Here is a 14,021-nt window from a genome sequence, read left to right on the forward strand (position 1 = left end):
TTCCCCCTCAGTTAAAGGAGGTTCTATCTCAGCTTCTTTCCTAACTTTATCGAAAATAAAAAGGTTTTGCAAAGTGGGTAGAGCCTGAAACGGAGAAAGGATGTGGATATGCTTTCCGTAGGATTGTGAGGAAGGGTTTTATACACTGAATATTAGCTGTCATGTTGCAAATACACCATCTAAAAAGTCTTCTAGAATTGAATTATATTTGCCCCAACTCCCCTAAAAGAATTAACTTTGTAAAAATTCTTACCTAAGATTTTTCAGTCTTCCTTAAAGAGGGAAAGTGGGGGGCATAGACAATAACTTTTATAGTTACCCTGTTACCTCATCTCAGAAAGAGGCTAAGGAGATTTTCCCTACTGGAAGCCCCACTCTTGGAAAGGATACAGTTTTCATCACCCTCGGGGTTTCGTGGTGGCCCTGGCATATTCAATAAAACCAGCTTTGCTTCATGGGACTTGTTAACTATAACCTCATTGAGTTTCACTGCTGTATGCATCCGCCTCACATTGGACTGGTCTCTGAGTGGGAAAGAAATAAAGATTGTTAAGGTAAAAAGAAAACTAGCTATACAGTCAACCTTAAAAACTTGATATCCAGAGCTTTTTCACTTGACTATGGATAATCTGATAAAATGAGTTTTCTTTTTTCATTTGAGAAGGAGTTTCGCTCTTGTTGCCCAGGCTATAGAGTACAATGGCGTGATCTAGGCTCACTGCAACCTCTACCTCCTGGGTTTAAGCGATTCTCCTGCCTCAGCCTCCCAAGTAGCTGGGATTACAGGCACCCACCACCACTCCCAGCTAACTTTTTTTGTATTTTTAGTACAGACAGGGTTTCACCATATTGGCCAGGCTGGTCTCAAACTCCTGACCTCAGGTGATACGCCCACCTCTGCCTCCCAGAGTGCTAAGATTATAGGCATAAGCCACTGCTCCTGGCCTAAAATGATTTCTTTATGATATTAATATCTGGGTTTTCTCATTCTCTGTTTGCTTATTTTATACTAAGAACACAGTATGGAGGTGAACTATGTGGATAGAGAGGATGGTTAGCTTGCGTACACTGTTCATTGGGAGCCAGTACGAACAGGAAAACAATAATGAGGTGGCCAGATTCGAGGTGAAATGAACAGACTCTATCCTGTATATCCAGGCAAAGTCACATTTGTGCCACTGATTAGGTTATTATATTTTATGACAAACTTGGGAGTGGGAAAACTTACGGACGCATGTTAAGCAGGTCCTGGAATCCTTCCATTGACTTGGCTTTTTGTCCCCGGGATGCCATGTACTTGTCTTTTGTCCAAGTCATGTGCACCTTCTCCTGATAGGTTTCTGTCTCTTCATCCTCATCAGAGCCAATGCTGGTCAATCGTAGCATTGAGTTTCGATCTTTGACCAACTGTGCCTGAGGAAGATCCAACACAAGTTATTCTACCAAATTTTCTCTCATGCTTCTTCTTCAGTTATTTTGAAGTAATAATAGGGTTATAGAGGAATAACTGACAGTGAGAAGGAAAGAATTTGTCATCCTGTGAAAACAATATAGTATCATCCCTTTCAGTGAGAGCCAGGACTGGATTGATGCAGTAAGGTCTCACCTCTCTGTCTCGCTCTGTTTTGGACAGCCGCATGTGCCGGAGCATCTGGGACCTCTGCTCCATCATCAAAGTGCGCTCGTAAGTATAAGCTGATATGTCACTGTCATGCTGCCATAGACATCACACAAAGGGGGCAAAAAGCACAAAGGAGAAAGAAGGATGACCCACACATTTTTATTTCCAGTCACTAAATTAAACCAGGGAAAACCTCACAATATTAACCTAAGTTTCTCCTCAATTTTGTTTAGTCATTGAGCTACATAATGTTTTTGTGATTGTTGATAAAATCCAGAGGACCTGAGAATCTTTTTCATGATCTAACCAATAGATGTGTTGCCTTGAAACACAAAACACAAACTCTAGTCTTTTTAATACTGTTCGATTTTTTTTTAAAGCCATGTGTGATTTTAAGCTGAATATATGAATTAAAATTTCATAGAACCATATTAAGCAGATGAGAATCTGGCAGAAATATCAGCGCTATGTAATAAACAAGAATGTAAAAACAAAAAGCAACATCAAATATGCATCACATATACATCCTATTTAGGTTAACAAATTAGGGGGGTTTTTTTTTGGCACTAGGGGATTAATCCACATTTAGAGCTGAGTAATTCCCCAAACCAGAAAAGATTCAAGGAAGACGGGGACAGGAATGGGGGAATGAACCTCTTGTATCTCAAACTCAGCTTTCTCACCATCTCCACCACTTCTACCTCCGCCTCAATGCGCAAGTGATACAGGAAAGTGGCTAGGTCCTTCTTCATTTGGATACTGTTGTCTTCTAGTTGGGCTACTGTGAAGATCCGTATGCTGCACTTCCGCCACACCTTAGAGAGAGACATACATATATGGAAAATTAGAGCAAGGAGGCAAAAAAAGTTACTTCCTAAGAGACACTGTGGTCTAGAAGAACCTTGCTATATATAGTATGAGGGTATTTGTTCCTAGCTTCCTACTTGCTATGTTATTGTAACTAAACACCGAACTTAATACAGTTTTAAGGAGTCCTTAATTTCATAACAAGAAAACACTGGCAAAAGATGGCTCATGATACATTAAGAGGGTGCTTTATTCAGATAGTACATTGATGACAACATGCAGACTATAATATTTACTATTTTAAATTTCAGTTTAGTCTTACCATAGAATGGGCATGTATATGTGTGCAATATACAGACAATAGGCAGGTTTCAAATACAAAGACAATGATTTCTCTTACGGTTGAAACTGGAATCATGGTAGAGCCCAGAATAACTTCCAACCCTTCTGATTCTAAGCTCCAACACTATATAATCAAAGGAAGAATCTGTCTAGTGAACCAGGACAGAAGGGAGAAAGACTTTTGTGGAAAAAAAAGGTGTCTAAAATACCTTGTGCTGTTTCAGTAGGAATGGCAGTAGCATGAGCATGCCCCCATCATGCACAATCCACCACACATCAATGTTGCCTTCAGAAAATTGTTCCACATTGCTGGGAAAGAAGGAGATGTTTTTAGCCACCAGCAGTGCGAGATGGGCAGCAGTTGTCACTCGAACTGTGCCTAGGGAGAAAAAAGAATAAGCAGAGAAGACTCCTTAGGCTTGCGTTGCTTCCGATCACATCAGGAAAGCAAGCAAATGCTCTTTTTACACTTATTTGAGCAAAGGGTCCTATCTACTTAGTAGGTTACATCTCATTAAGTAAGAAAAGTAATTGTGAAAAATCTGAGTAGCTAACAGAATTAGACTGAGAACCATAATTTGTGTTACTAGGTATATTCTGATTACTACATTTCTAAGGGGGGATATGTGAATTTGGGAGATTATGATGCTGAAGAACAATCCTTCCAATTCCTGTGAGGACATCAATATGGAAAAGCACATATGAAAACATGGCAATTTTGGAGAAAATTTATAGCACAAGACCTGACAGAAATAAGTAATTCATAAACATAATGTGAAGCTGAAGGGGGTGGGCAGAATCTGGGTATTACTACTGGTAGTGTTTTGGGTTACCATATAAGACTACGCTTCAGCAATGGAATAGCGTCTATTTTGGGAGGCTGGGGTGACAAAGATTTAACTATATCCCCTTGACTTAGGCCCTTAGGTTTGTATGAGAAATGGTTGGTACCAATAAAAGTCTTCCAAGCGCGAGCATCTTCGCTTTGACGCCAGCCATTAGGCCAGCCCATCACCACTGTGTTGTGCTTCATGCCCCCAAGGCCACATGACTGGATGAGGTGGGAAATGCCCTCTCTCAGTTTGGCGGCCACCACCAGCTGGCAGAATCCTTTTACCTTCTCTGCCTCCATTAGGTGCTTTATGGTCTGAAAGAGACACAGGAGCGCAACACTAAACTGCTTCACTCTGGACCTTTTAACCCATTATTTCTTTTCCATATTATATCCCCCACCTGTTCCCAAAGTCTGCATAAAACTGTATCGCCTATAGAAAAGTCCAAAAAGTTAAAATTATCCCAAAGGAATTTAATAATCTTTTGTCTTTTTTACTTTCTAAGTGCATACTACATGTTTTTACTTCTGTAGCTGGTCGTCTACATGTAGTTTCTGTGCCTTTTCCTTTTTCTGCTTTTGTTCCTTTGTACCATACCAAAAAAACTGGGAACAGGGATCTCTACAAAGTGACTATTCAACATTCTCAATTGACCAGAGTGATTCACTAGTGTGAACACGATCTTCTTCCTGCCTCAGCCCCAGTCATGCCCTGACTCATCTTACCAGAAATTCAATATGATGATTCAGTTTCACTTTAGAATTTTTTCAGGTGTGTTTTCTTTTTTGCTTCTCCCATTCCCATATGCTTTTTGACATTTTAATGGTGATTAGTTATGACACTTGTAGTTACATTACTATTCCTGTATTTAGTCAAGCCAATTTGGAGATATCATCTCATTTACTCTTACTCCACCCTCTTGGTAGGTTAAGGAAGGGAATAAAGGTGTGGAAAATGGCATGATTTTCACAAAGGCACAGATTAAATTTGTGATACGGCTAAGAACTAGGCTATCCTGATTTTCAATCTTGTGTACCTTTTATTAATTTTTAGCATTATTCTGGACCAATGTTTCTTCAGCATTTCTAGTATTTAGGATTTCATAAGCGTTCCAAAATGAATGCCACTGAACACAATGGCATTTCAAAAACAATAGGATTAGTTCTATCATATATAGTAAGTATTAGAGTGAAAACAACTTCTTTGTTAAAGAACTTTAGTGTTAAGAACAGCTAACCAGAAGTAGCAAAGGAATCTTACTCATGATACCACATAGGTTAGTAAAGAGGAAGAAAATTTGGTCAGTACTCCTTGTTGTCACAAGATTGAGAGGAATCCTCTCCAAAATTCAAGGAATAAATTTGTTTACATGACTCTTCTCAGTGCTGAGATTAATTTTGGAGTGTATTTGAAAATAATGTTTAGACTTAATAACCTTATAATCTAGTAATGTTTTAAATGGGAAGAAAGAATAACTATTTTCTGGCTCATCTTTATTATTTGGGAGAAAGTGTCTGTTTGAAGGTCAGCACTAAGTGAGAAATCTCCTAGATCTCTCAGGAACAAGATTTAAGTAGAAGTTTGAGGTCTTACTACTTAGCATCACAAAGCTGTGAACTGAGTTCCAATACATCCAAAGTCTGACTCTTACCTGCTCAGCAGCTAAAGCTTCACCATAGTTCTCTAGGAAGTTCCCCACGATGACTGAACCCACAATAGTGAGACCTTTTCCTGCTTTGAGCTGTGAGGCAAAGGTGAGGAGGCGAGGATGCTTGACATGTAAGTCTTCATCTAGTTTCAGTAATACAAGCAACTGAGGCCTGTGAAGAGGTTGGTGGGGGTTGGAGGGGAGGAGAAAACATTTTGGGTTTGGGGAACAGAATGACAGACTCCACCCTTTAATTCAGGAGATCTGTATAAAACAGGTAACTTGACAGAAGGAAGAGATCACAGGAAATGACAGGATGAGAGTATTATTTTGAATGTTCCCAGTACTATCTCAAGTTGATCAGTCTTCAAGGAAGAATAATAAATTGTAGAAATCTTGACCATAAATGGCATGAAGAAAAGGGAATAAAAAATTAAGGATTTAGAATAGTTCAAAACAGGTCCATTATACCAATTTCTTGAGCCACAAGGTTTTCTTATCCTGTAATCAACAAAGCACATATTTTTGTGTGTTAACTATGTGCCAAATACCACTAGTGTTGATTTCTTTACCTCCAGTTTTTAGTGTGTGGAGGTCCTTCCTCCAACCGAAGCAAAGCAAACCGGGCTGCACTGAGGGACAGCCCACGGATACCATCGCCCCATTCTTTCTCAGCTCTGTGAGAAAAAGAAAAGAGCAGAGACAAATTTAAACTATAGTAAGCATAATTTTAAAAAATAATGTTTTTTTTCTGAATCTAAAAATCACATATGTGCAAGGTAGAAGATTAAAACCCAGATTAATGATAAAATGTTCTTTACTAAAATAATGAACCTGTTGTAGGCAGATCAACAAACAGCACCCTGCACCAACAGACTGCACGGCATAAACAGTTCAGAATAAAGCCTGAAGGGGTCACTCATTCAGCCCTTCTATGTAATTCTTAAAAGCAATAATGTAAAAGAGCAATTTAGATTAAAAAATTATAACAGACCTGGAATTTAAGTTACTTTGAAAATAATGCAGAGAAAGGAAAGTTCAATGTAGTCTTCTGAATGTTATTTAGTCCTCATTTTTGAAAGTTGTTAGTAAGTCTTAGTAGTTACAAAGTTGTTCAGAACTAATTTCTTTTTCATTTCAGAGATAATCCCTTCACTGAAAAGATGAGCAAAATTATTTATATTTGTGTTGTACTTCGTTTAGTATGAATCATTATTTGGATACGTCCTTTGTTATTTTCCATTGATCCATTCATACTTTCTCAACGGATTTCCCTTGTGATGAAAGTTTGCATCGGTAAGATGGTTAGAGAATTAGGGGTACAAAATATAGTTATGAACAAAATGAAATTACCTGAGTCCTTAATGTATTTTCACTGAGCTGGCTCTAACCAAACTAGCTAGTCTTGCTACTTTTAGCTGTGATCAAGATTAAATCCACACTCACCCTTGGTACTCAATGTACTTGTAGATCATACCAGCTATTACCATGGCTACAATGGCATAATACCAGGAAGAAATGAACATCAGAGCCAGACAGATACTCATTCCCATGAAAGAAAGGGCCCTACAAAATTAAAAACAAAACAAATACCAAAAAGTATTTTTTGAAGTAGCTGAAAAAGAAGCCTATGTTAGAGGTGCTTCTCCAATTATCTCTAGTAAGGGATTATTAAAAACTTTGAAATTATTATAAATAGAACTTTTATAAAATGCAATAAAAATGAATTCTTAATTATCACATGCCTGGATGCTGCAGCAATGTCAAACTGCCACAAAAGTTTCTAAATGCTTATTCTCAATTCTACAGTTGTCTTATCATGAAACAGTCAGTAGATGGGCACTAAACTCCAAACTGTACTTTGCATTAGAAGATGTTTCCAACTGCTGGAAAAACATAAATAACAGAACACTACGAAAGTCATCTGTAGTTCTGAGGACAATTAATACTTACTTGGCAAAGCAGGGGTGGACACACAGTCAGAAATGTTAATAACTCTAGGATCTTTTAAAAATTTTTCATGTAAATATTTCTTAAATTTTATAAATATTTATTAGCGTACCTGCAGAACTCGCTGAGAAAAATTTGCTATTATTTTTGGACTGTACATAAGAGAAACCTGGCAGACAATAAAGAATTACTTGTTTTGATCACGCAAATTAGGTAGACAACTACATGTACTGAAGGTTTTCTGTGTACAGAATGAACTTCCTAGCTCTACGATGAATTTTAAAGAACGAACAGGAGAGTTAATCTGGAGAAAACTAGCATGTAATGAAAATATAAGGTAAAGAGAAAGAGAAAAATAGAAGCAAGATAGCAACAAAAAAAGTTCATAAAGAATTTTTTTTTTTTTTTGAGATCGAGTTTTACTCTTGTTGCCCAGGCTGGAGTGCAATGGCACAATCTTGGCTCACCACAACCTCCACCTCTCGGGTTCAAACGATGATTCAAGTGATTCTCCTGCCTCAGCTTCCTAAGTAGCTGGGATTAAAGGAATGCACCACCATGCCCGACTAATTTTGTATTTTTAGTAGAGACAAGGTTTTTCCATGTCGGTCAGGCTGGTCTCAAACTCCCGATCTCAGGTGATCTGCCTGCCTTGGCCTCCCAAAGTGCTGGGATTACAGGCTGCGTAAAGAACTTTTAACTAAAGTTAAAGCTAGAAAGGGCATTAGAGACATTAAAAATCAGTAGAAGATTTCAATTTTTGCCCAGTAAAGGTTACATCACTGCCCACTATTGGTAAGTGAAGTCAGAAAGGGAATAAGGAGAAAGTCAGCAAAGAAGAATGTAGCAACAGGTACATACAGGACATGATTAATGAGCACTTAGCTATGAGAGGAAAGAGATGGGATGACAGCCAAAAAACTTTCAATGATGACCCCTTCAGGACTGGGGAGACTTAACTACAATAGCAACAGCAGCAACACTTCGTTGAGAGCAGAGCTTTGCTATGTATCAGACACTATGATAAGCACTTTAGATTTATTAGTCCCATTTTACAAATGAATAAAATTAAATTTTACATGGTTATGTACTTTGCTGAAGGGTACAAAGGTAGGACATAGTAGAGCTGAGATTGGAACTTAGATTATCTGACTCCATAGCCCTAAGGGACAAACAGGAAAATAAATATGCAAGAGAAGGCTGTTTTAACCTGAAAATTATAGCAGGCTGGAAATACCTATACTGTGCTTTTGCTCTATTTTTATTGGGTGTTGTAAGTTAATATGAAGTGATACAGGAAAATAGGATAGGGGGTGAGGATTCAGTTAAGAATTCAAAGTTGAAACAGTATGAAATGGCTGACAAAGAAAAAAATTTTATCAAGAAGCCAGATTCTCCTAGTTTTCTAGTTCAAAGATGGGTCCTCTTCAAATGTGAGTAAAAAGAAGAGAAGCAGCAGACTTACCAATGGTAGTAGCGGAATCGGGGTCTCCAGTTGGGTGTTCGAAGTAATGTTTGCAAGGCACATGCCAAGTTTACAAAGAGGTAACACATGAGAAAAAACCTGAAGAATAAAAAAAGAAGAATGATTATTACTGGAAGATGATTCCTTGAGGGTTAAGTAACTGGAGACCTTTGCTGTATTGAAGCCTCTTTCTAGACAACTAACCCCTGATTAAATAGGAAGCAGATAAACTTAAACCTCTCCCCACAAACCTGCTGATCCTTCTCTGTTCTCTCAATGACACAACCACTCTTTACCCAGTTGTTCTTAGGATAATCCAGGTTTCGTCTTCCTTACCCTTGTACCAAATTCACTTACCAAGTCCTATGGATTCTATTTAAAAATCTCTAAGCTGCTTCTCTTCCTTTTCATCTCTACTACTAATCACCTTAGCTCAGGCTCTCATATCTTCTTTCCAATTAGCATTCCCAGCTCAATTCTAGCCTCCTTCGAATCCATCTTTTATACCAGACTGATCATCCTAAAACATTACCATTTTGTTCTCAAAGATTACCTACTACTTCCAGGTCCTCTGTGATCTGGTCTACCTACTTCTCTATTCTGCTATTCCCTCAACATGCACCCTCCCCTCGAGCCCAACTACTTCCAGTTCTCCAGATCTGCTATCTTATATCATTCCTTAATTCCTTTAGACACATTCTCTGCCTGGAATGGCTGTCATCCCTTGTTTTCTTAGCAAGTAACCAGTCATTCTTCAAGATACAAGTATCACTTCCTCCACAAAATCTTTCTTGCATTTCTGTCTGTTTAGATGTCTTGCTTCGGTGTTCCTGTGGTACTGATTGTTCACCTTTAGCATGACACTCATCACACTCTATGTGGATCGCTGGTTTCCTTATCCATTATCAGTGCCATCAGATTGTCTTATCCATCTTTGTATTTCCAGAATACCATATTACACAGTGCCAGGTAAGTAGTAAGCCATCAGTAAGTCACAGGTGAATAAATAAAACTAACAGTGGTCATAAAAGCTATAATCAACTGATAATGAATTAGAAATGAAGCCAAAGAACTTCTCAAGTTAAATACGTAGGCAAAAACCTAATAACTTACAAAAGTTAGCGCTACTTGAAAGTTCTCAGAAATGATTTTTATTTAAGTGAAGTACATCTGTCTTTAGCCCACTCTTGTCACTACTGTTCTATGACTAATGGAAATAAACATGTATTCTTTATCATTTAAAAAAGAAAAACTGAAGAGAATCACTGGTTCTTACATGGAAAGAATTGGGGCCACAAGATCCAGAGAGGCAATAAGTATTCCAAGCTCTGCAATGGCAGCAGTTAGAAGTAAAGCCCAGGTAGGTTCCCCATTGGCTTTGCTGTGGCCAAAAACCTGCACACAGAAGGGAAATATCAGGCATAGGAGTACTGAGTCAATGCTGTCTGATTCCTCCAGCCTACAGTTCCAGACATCTGGAAGACAATAGTGTTACAATTGTGATATCTTTTAAACATCATTACAGCACTCACATATAAACTTATGCTTGGAATTTAGAGGGTCTTGTGGTCAAAACCCATGTCTCTACATTTATGATCTAGTAATTTCTAAGCCCATGAAGACCATACTGTTTCTCATTAAAGCTGGGAAAAAAAAGAAGAGGACATTAAAAAAGGTCACTTACCCTCAGAAACGGTATGATGTTATCCTTAGCAATAGCTTGTAGCAGCCTTGGCGCACCTGTGAGGCTCTGAAGTCCAGCCCCACATGTTGAAAAGAAGGAGCCAATAACAATCACCCATGGGGATGGCCAAGATAAGGTGCCCACCACCAAATTACCTTTCACAGCATCCCCAAACCTGGGAAGGAAATAGGAGTAGGGAAATTTAATCTGGAAATAACTTTAGACTGAAATACTAGAGACATTTACCCCCTCTTTTTTTTTCTTTTTTTGTCTCACTCTGTCACTCAGGCTGGAGTGCAGTGGCACAATCTTGGCTCACTCCAAAGTCCACCTCCAAGTTCAAGGGATTCTCCTGCCTCAGCTTCCCCAACACCTGAGATTACAGGTGTGCACCACCACACCTGGCTAATTTTTGTATTTTCAGTAGAGACAGCGTTTCACCATGTTGCCCACGCTGGTCTTAAACTCTTGACCTCAAGTGATTCACCTGCCTTGGCCACCCAAAGTGCTGGGAATATAGGCGTGAGACACAGTGTCTGGCCCACTCATTTTTTTTTTTTTCCATTTATAAGTTTTAGAGAATCAAAAATGAGACAAATAATATTATGAAATATAAAGATAGTCAGATTTGATCAAAAGGCACTACTGACCTATATTAGGAAAAAAATACGTTAGGGCTAGAAAATAAGCTAAGCTTCAGTAATAACTTTCCCCTTCGGGGTATCAAAAATATCTGCTTTTAAGAAAAATTGAGATCTTACTGCGCCTATAATTCTGTATTCTTAAAACATAAGCATTTTTCTATGTCATAAAAAACTACGAATAAAAATTTGTAGTGATTTGAATAATAGTATTCCAGTCTTATGGTACATGCACACTCCACACCAGTCTTATGTATTAAAATAAAAATATTAAGATCACTGCTAACTTTTTTTTTTGAAATGGGGTTTCACCATGTTGGTCAGGCTGGTCTCTAACTCCTGACCTCAGGTGATCCACCCATCTCAGCCTCCCAAAGTGCTGGGATTACAAGCATGAGCCACCACGCCCAGCCTGATCACTGCTAATTTGATGGGTGAAAGATGGCATCAGTTTAATTACTTAACAATTTTTAGTAAGCACACAAAAAGTAATGTGCAAAAAACAACAAATGTATATCTGAAGATTTCCACAAAGCAAACACCTATGCTCAATGCAGGTCAAGAAACAGAGCATTGCCAGTACCCAAAATTTTCTCTTATGCCCAATGATAAGCTCTTTCTTCCTCTCCACTATTTACTCTCCTGACCTTTTTTTTTTTTTTTGAGACAGGGTCTTGCTTTGTCACTGAGGCTGGAGGGTAATGCTGTTGATTATGGCTCACTGTAGCCTTGACCTCCTGGGCTCAACTGATCTTTCTGCCTCAGCCTCCCCAGTAGTTATACTACAGGCATATGCCAACAGGCCCAGCTAATTTTTTACTTTCTGTAGTGATAAGGTCTTGCTATGGTGCCTAGGTTGGTCTGGAACTCCTGACCTCAAGCACTTTTCTAGCCTCAGCCTCCCAAAGTGCTGGGATTATAGGCATGAGCCACCATACCCAGCCTTCTGACTTTGAATACTATGTAGTTCTACCATTTTAAAACTTTATATAAATGATATACAGTATATACTTTTATGTTTGGTTTTCTTCACTTAGCATTGCTTGTGAATATTTTTGGGGAGAGCTGTATATTGCTATGACTTACTTTGATCGCTATATGGTTTTCTATTACATGACCATATAATTAAATCATTCTACTAGTGATGGACATTTCGATTATTTCCAGGTTTTGGCTATTGAGAATAATACTTATGAAGGGAAAATGAAGCAGTCAAAACAAAAACAAAAACAAAAACAAAAAAGCACTACTGTGAAAAATCTTGTTAATTATTCTTGATGCATCTGTGTAAGCATTTCTATTAGATATACCTAGAGAGGAAATGCTGAGTCATAGGTAAGTGGATGTTCTTTAAGGAGATAATAACCAATAGTTTTCCAAAATGATACTCTAATTTACAGTCTCAATAATAATTTTTATTTTATCGTGTAACTTACCAAAGCTCCATGAATTTCCTATTACAAGGGTATAGTAATATACTATACTACATACACGCATATATATATACCCACAGATATATACTGTGTTACATACATATATATACACTGTGCTCTTTATTTTTGTCAACAATATTTATATCGGATATATTAGGCTTTGAGTCCTCAAAAAGCTCAATGTGTAGGTAGAGTGATATGAAAACAAGTAGCTGCAAAATAGCATCACAAATAACATAAAATAGTATATTCAAATAGAGTGCCTGAACAAAGGGAGGAATGTTTACCTCTGTTTGGGTGAGTATGGGAAAGCTTTACAGGAGAGAAGACCCTTAGCCTAATCTCTTAGAGAATGAATATGAGCTAGCTAAGTGGGAGTAACCTATTCTAAGCAGAGGAAACAACACAGACAAATGTGTATACAAGTGGAGATATAACAAGACATATTAAACTCTAAGTTAGGGAATTTATGAGGGAATGGCAGAAGATAAGAATAAAACAAGGTAGAGAGGGCCAGATCACAGTGATGGACTTTTCAATCAGAGTCTTGCTATGTCACCAGGCTGGAGTGCGGTGACGTGACCTCGGCTCACTGCAACCTCTGCCTCCCAGGTTCAAACAATTCTCCTGCCTCAGCCTCCTGAGTAGCTGGGACTACAGGCACGTGCCACCACGCCCAGCTAATTTTAAGACTAAGACTCAGACCAGATCCATAAAAGGATACAGACAAAAGAGGTGGTCAGGATGGCAAGGATAGTACCAATGGGAATAGACTTCTGAGCATCTTTCAGATCTCCAGATCTGAAAGAGACAGGATTTCACCATGTTGGCTAGGATGGTCTCAAGCTTTTGACCTCATGATCTGCCTGCCTCAGCCTCCCAAAGTGCTGGGATTACAGGTGTGAGCCACTGTACCCAAGGTGATGGATTTTAAGAGGCAGTGGCAGGTGCTGAAGCAGGGAGGTTTTTATGTTCAAATTTTGTGTTTTAGAAAAGCCATTCTGGTGGCAGTGTGGAGGAAGGATTAGAGGGTAGAACTAAAAGGGAGATTATTACAAAAAACATAGGCAAAAATTCTGAAGGCCTGTACAAAGTGAGTGAGGTGGACAAAGAATAGGAGACAGACCTGTGTAGTGTGGGAAATTTTAAAAAATGAATAGGGGAAAGCATAAGTATGGTGGCTCATGCCTATAAGCCTAGCACTCTGGGAGGCTAAGGTGGGAGGACTGCTTGAGCCCAGGAGTACCAGATCAGCCTGGACTAAATAGTGATGCACCATCTTTACAAAAAAATTAAAAAACAAAAAACAAAAAACTAGCTAGGTGTGGTCCCAGCTACTTGGGAAGTTGAAAAGGGAGGATTGCCTGATGCCAGGAGTTTGAGGCTCTAGGGAGCTGTGATTGCACCACGGCACTCTAGCCTGGGCAACAGGGCAAGACCTTGTCTCTAAAAAAATAAGTAGAAAAGAACACAAGAGAAAAGAACAGAAGATGAAGAAAGTAACTTTCAGGCTTTTATTTAGAATGCCAAACACAAATAGATACTCATCTCTCATAGAGGAGATGCTAGAGACACTTGAAATTTTTTTTACTTGCCC

At 38.6% G+C, this 14,021-nt stretch overlaps 1 protein-coding gene across 6 annotated transcripts in view; it reads right to left on the bottom strand.

Annotated features, from left to right (window-relative positions):
* SLC12A6 (solute carrier family 12 member 6) overlaps window positions 1-14,021 on the bottom strand; it is a 103,316-nt gene that overhangs the window by 4,482 nt on the left and 84,813 nt on the right. For all 6 annotated transcript variants that reach the window (XM_035259933.3, XM_035259932.3, XM_078334427.1 and 3 more), the window contains 12 exons: window positions 10,351-10,525; window positions 9,943-10,061; window positions 8,667-8,765; window positions 6,698-6,817; window positions 5,824-5,928; window positions 5,255-5,423; window positions 3,722-3,917; window positions 2,980-3,149; window positions 2,305-2,436; window positions 1,607-1,714; window positions 1,229-1,413; window positions 391-524 (listed from right to left, as the gene is read on the bottom strand). In XM_035259933.3, the coding sequence (XP_035115824.1) occupies window positions 391-524; window positions 1,229-1,413; window positions 1,607-1,714; window positions 2,305-2,436; window positions 2,980-3,149; window positions 3,722-3,917; window positions 5,255-5,423; window positions 5,824-5,928; window positions 6,698-6,817; window positions 8,667-8,765; window positions 9,943-10,061; window positions 10,351-10,525 (1,712 nt within the window). The remainder of the gene's footprint in view (window positions 1-390; window positions 525-1,228; window positions 1,414-1,606; window positions 1,715-2,304; window positions 2,437-2,979; window positions 3,150-3,721; window positions 3,918-5,254; window positions 5,424-5,823; window positions 5,929-6,697; window positions 6,818-8,666; window positions 8,766-9,942; window positions 10,062-10,350; window positions 10,526-14,021) is intronic.

Source organism: Callithrix jacchus, chromosome 8 (assembly GCF_049354715.1).
Source record: "Callithrix jacchus isolate 240 chromosome 8, calJac240_pri, whole genome shotgun sequence".
NCBI classification, from domain to species: Eukaryota; Metazoa; Chordata; class Mammalia; order Primates; family Cebidae; genus Callithrix; species Callithrix jacchus.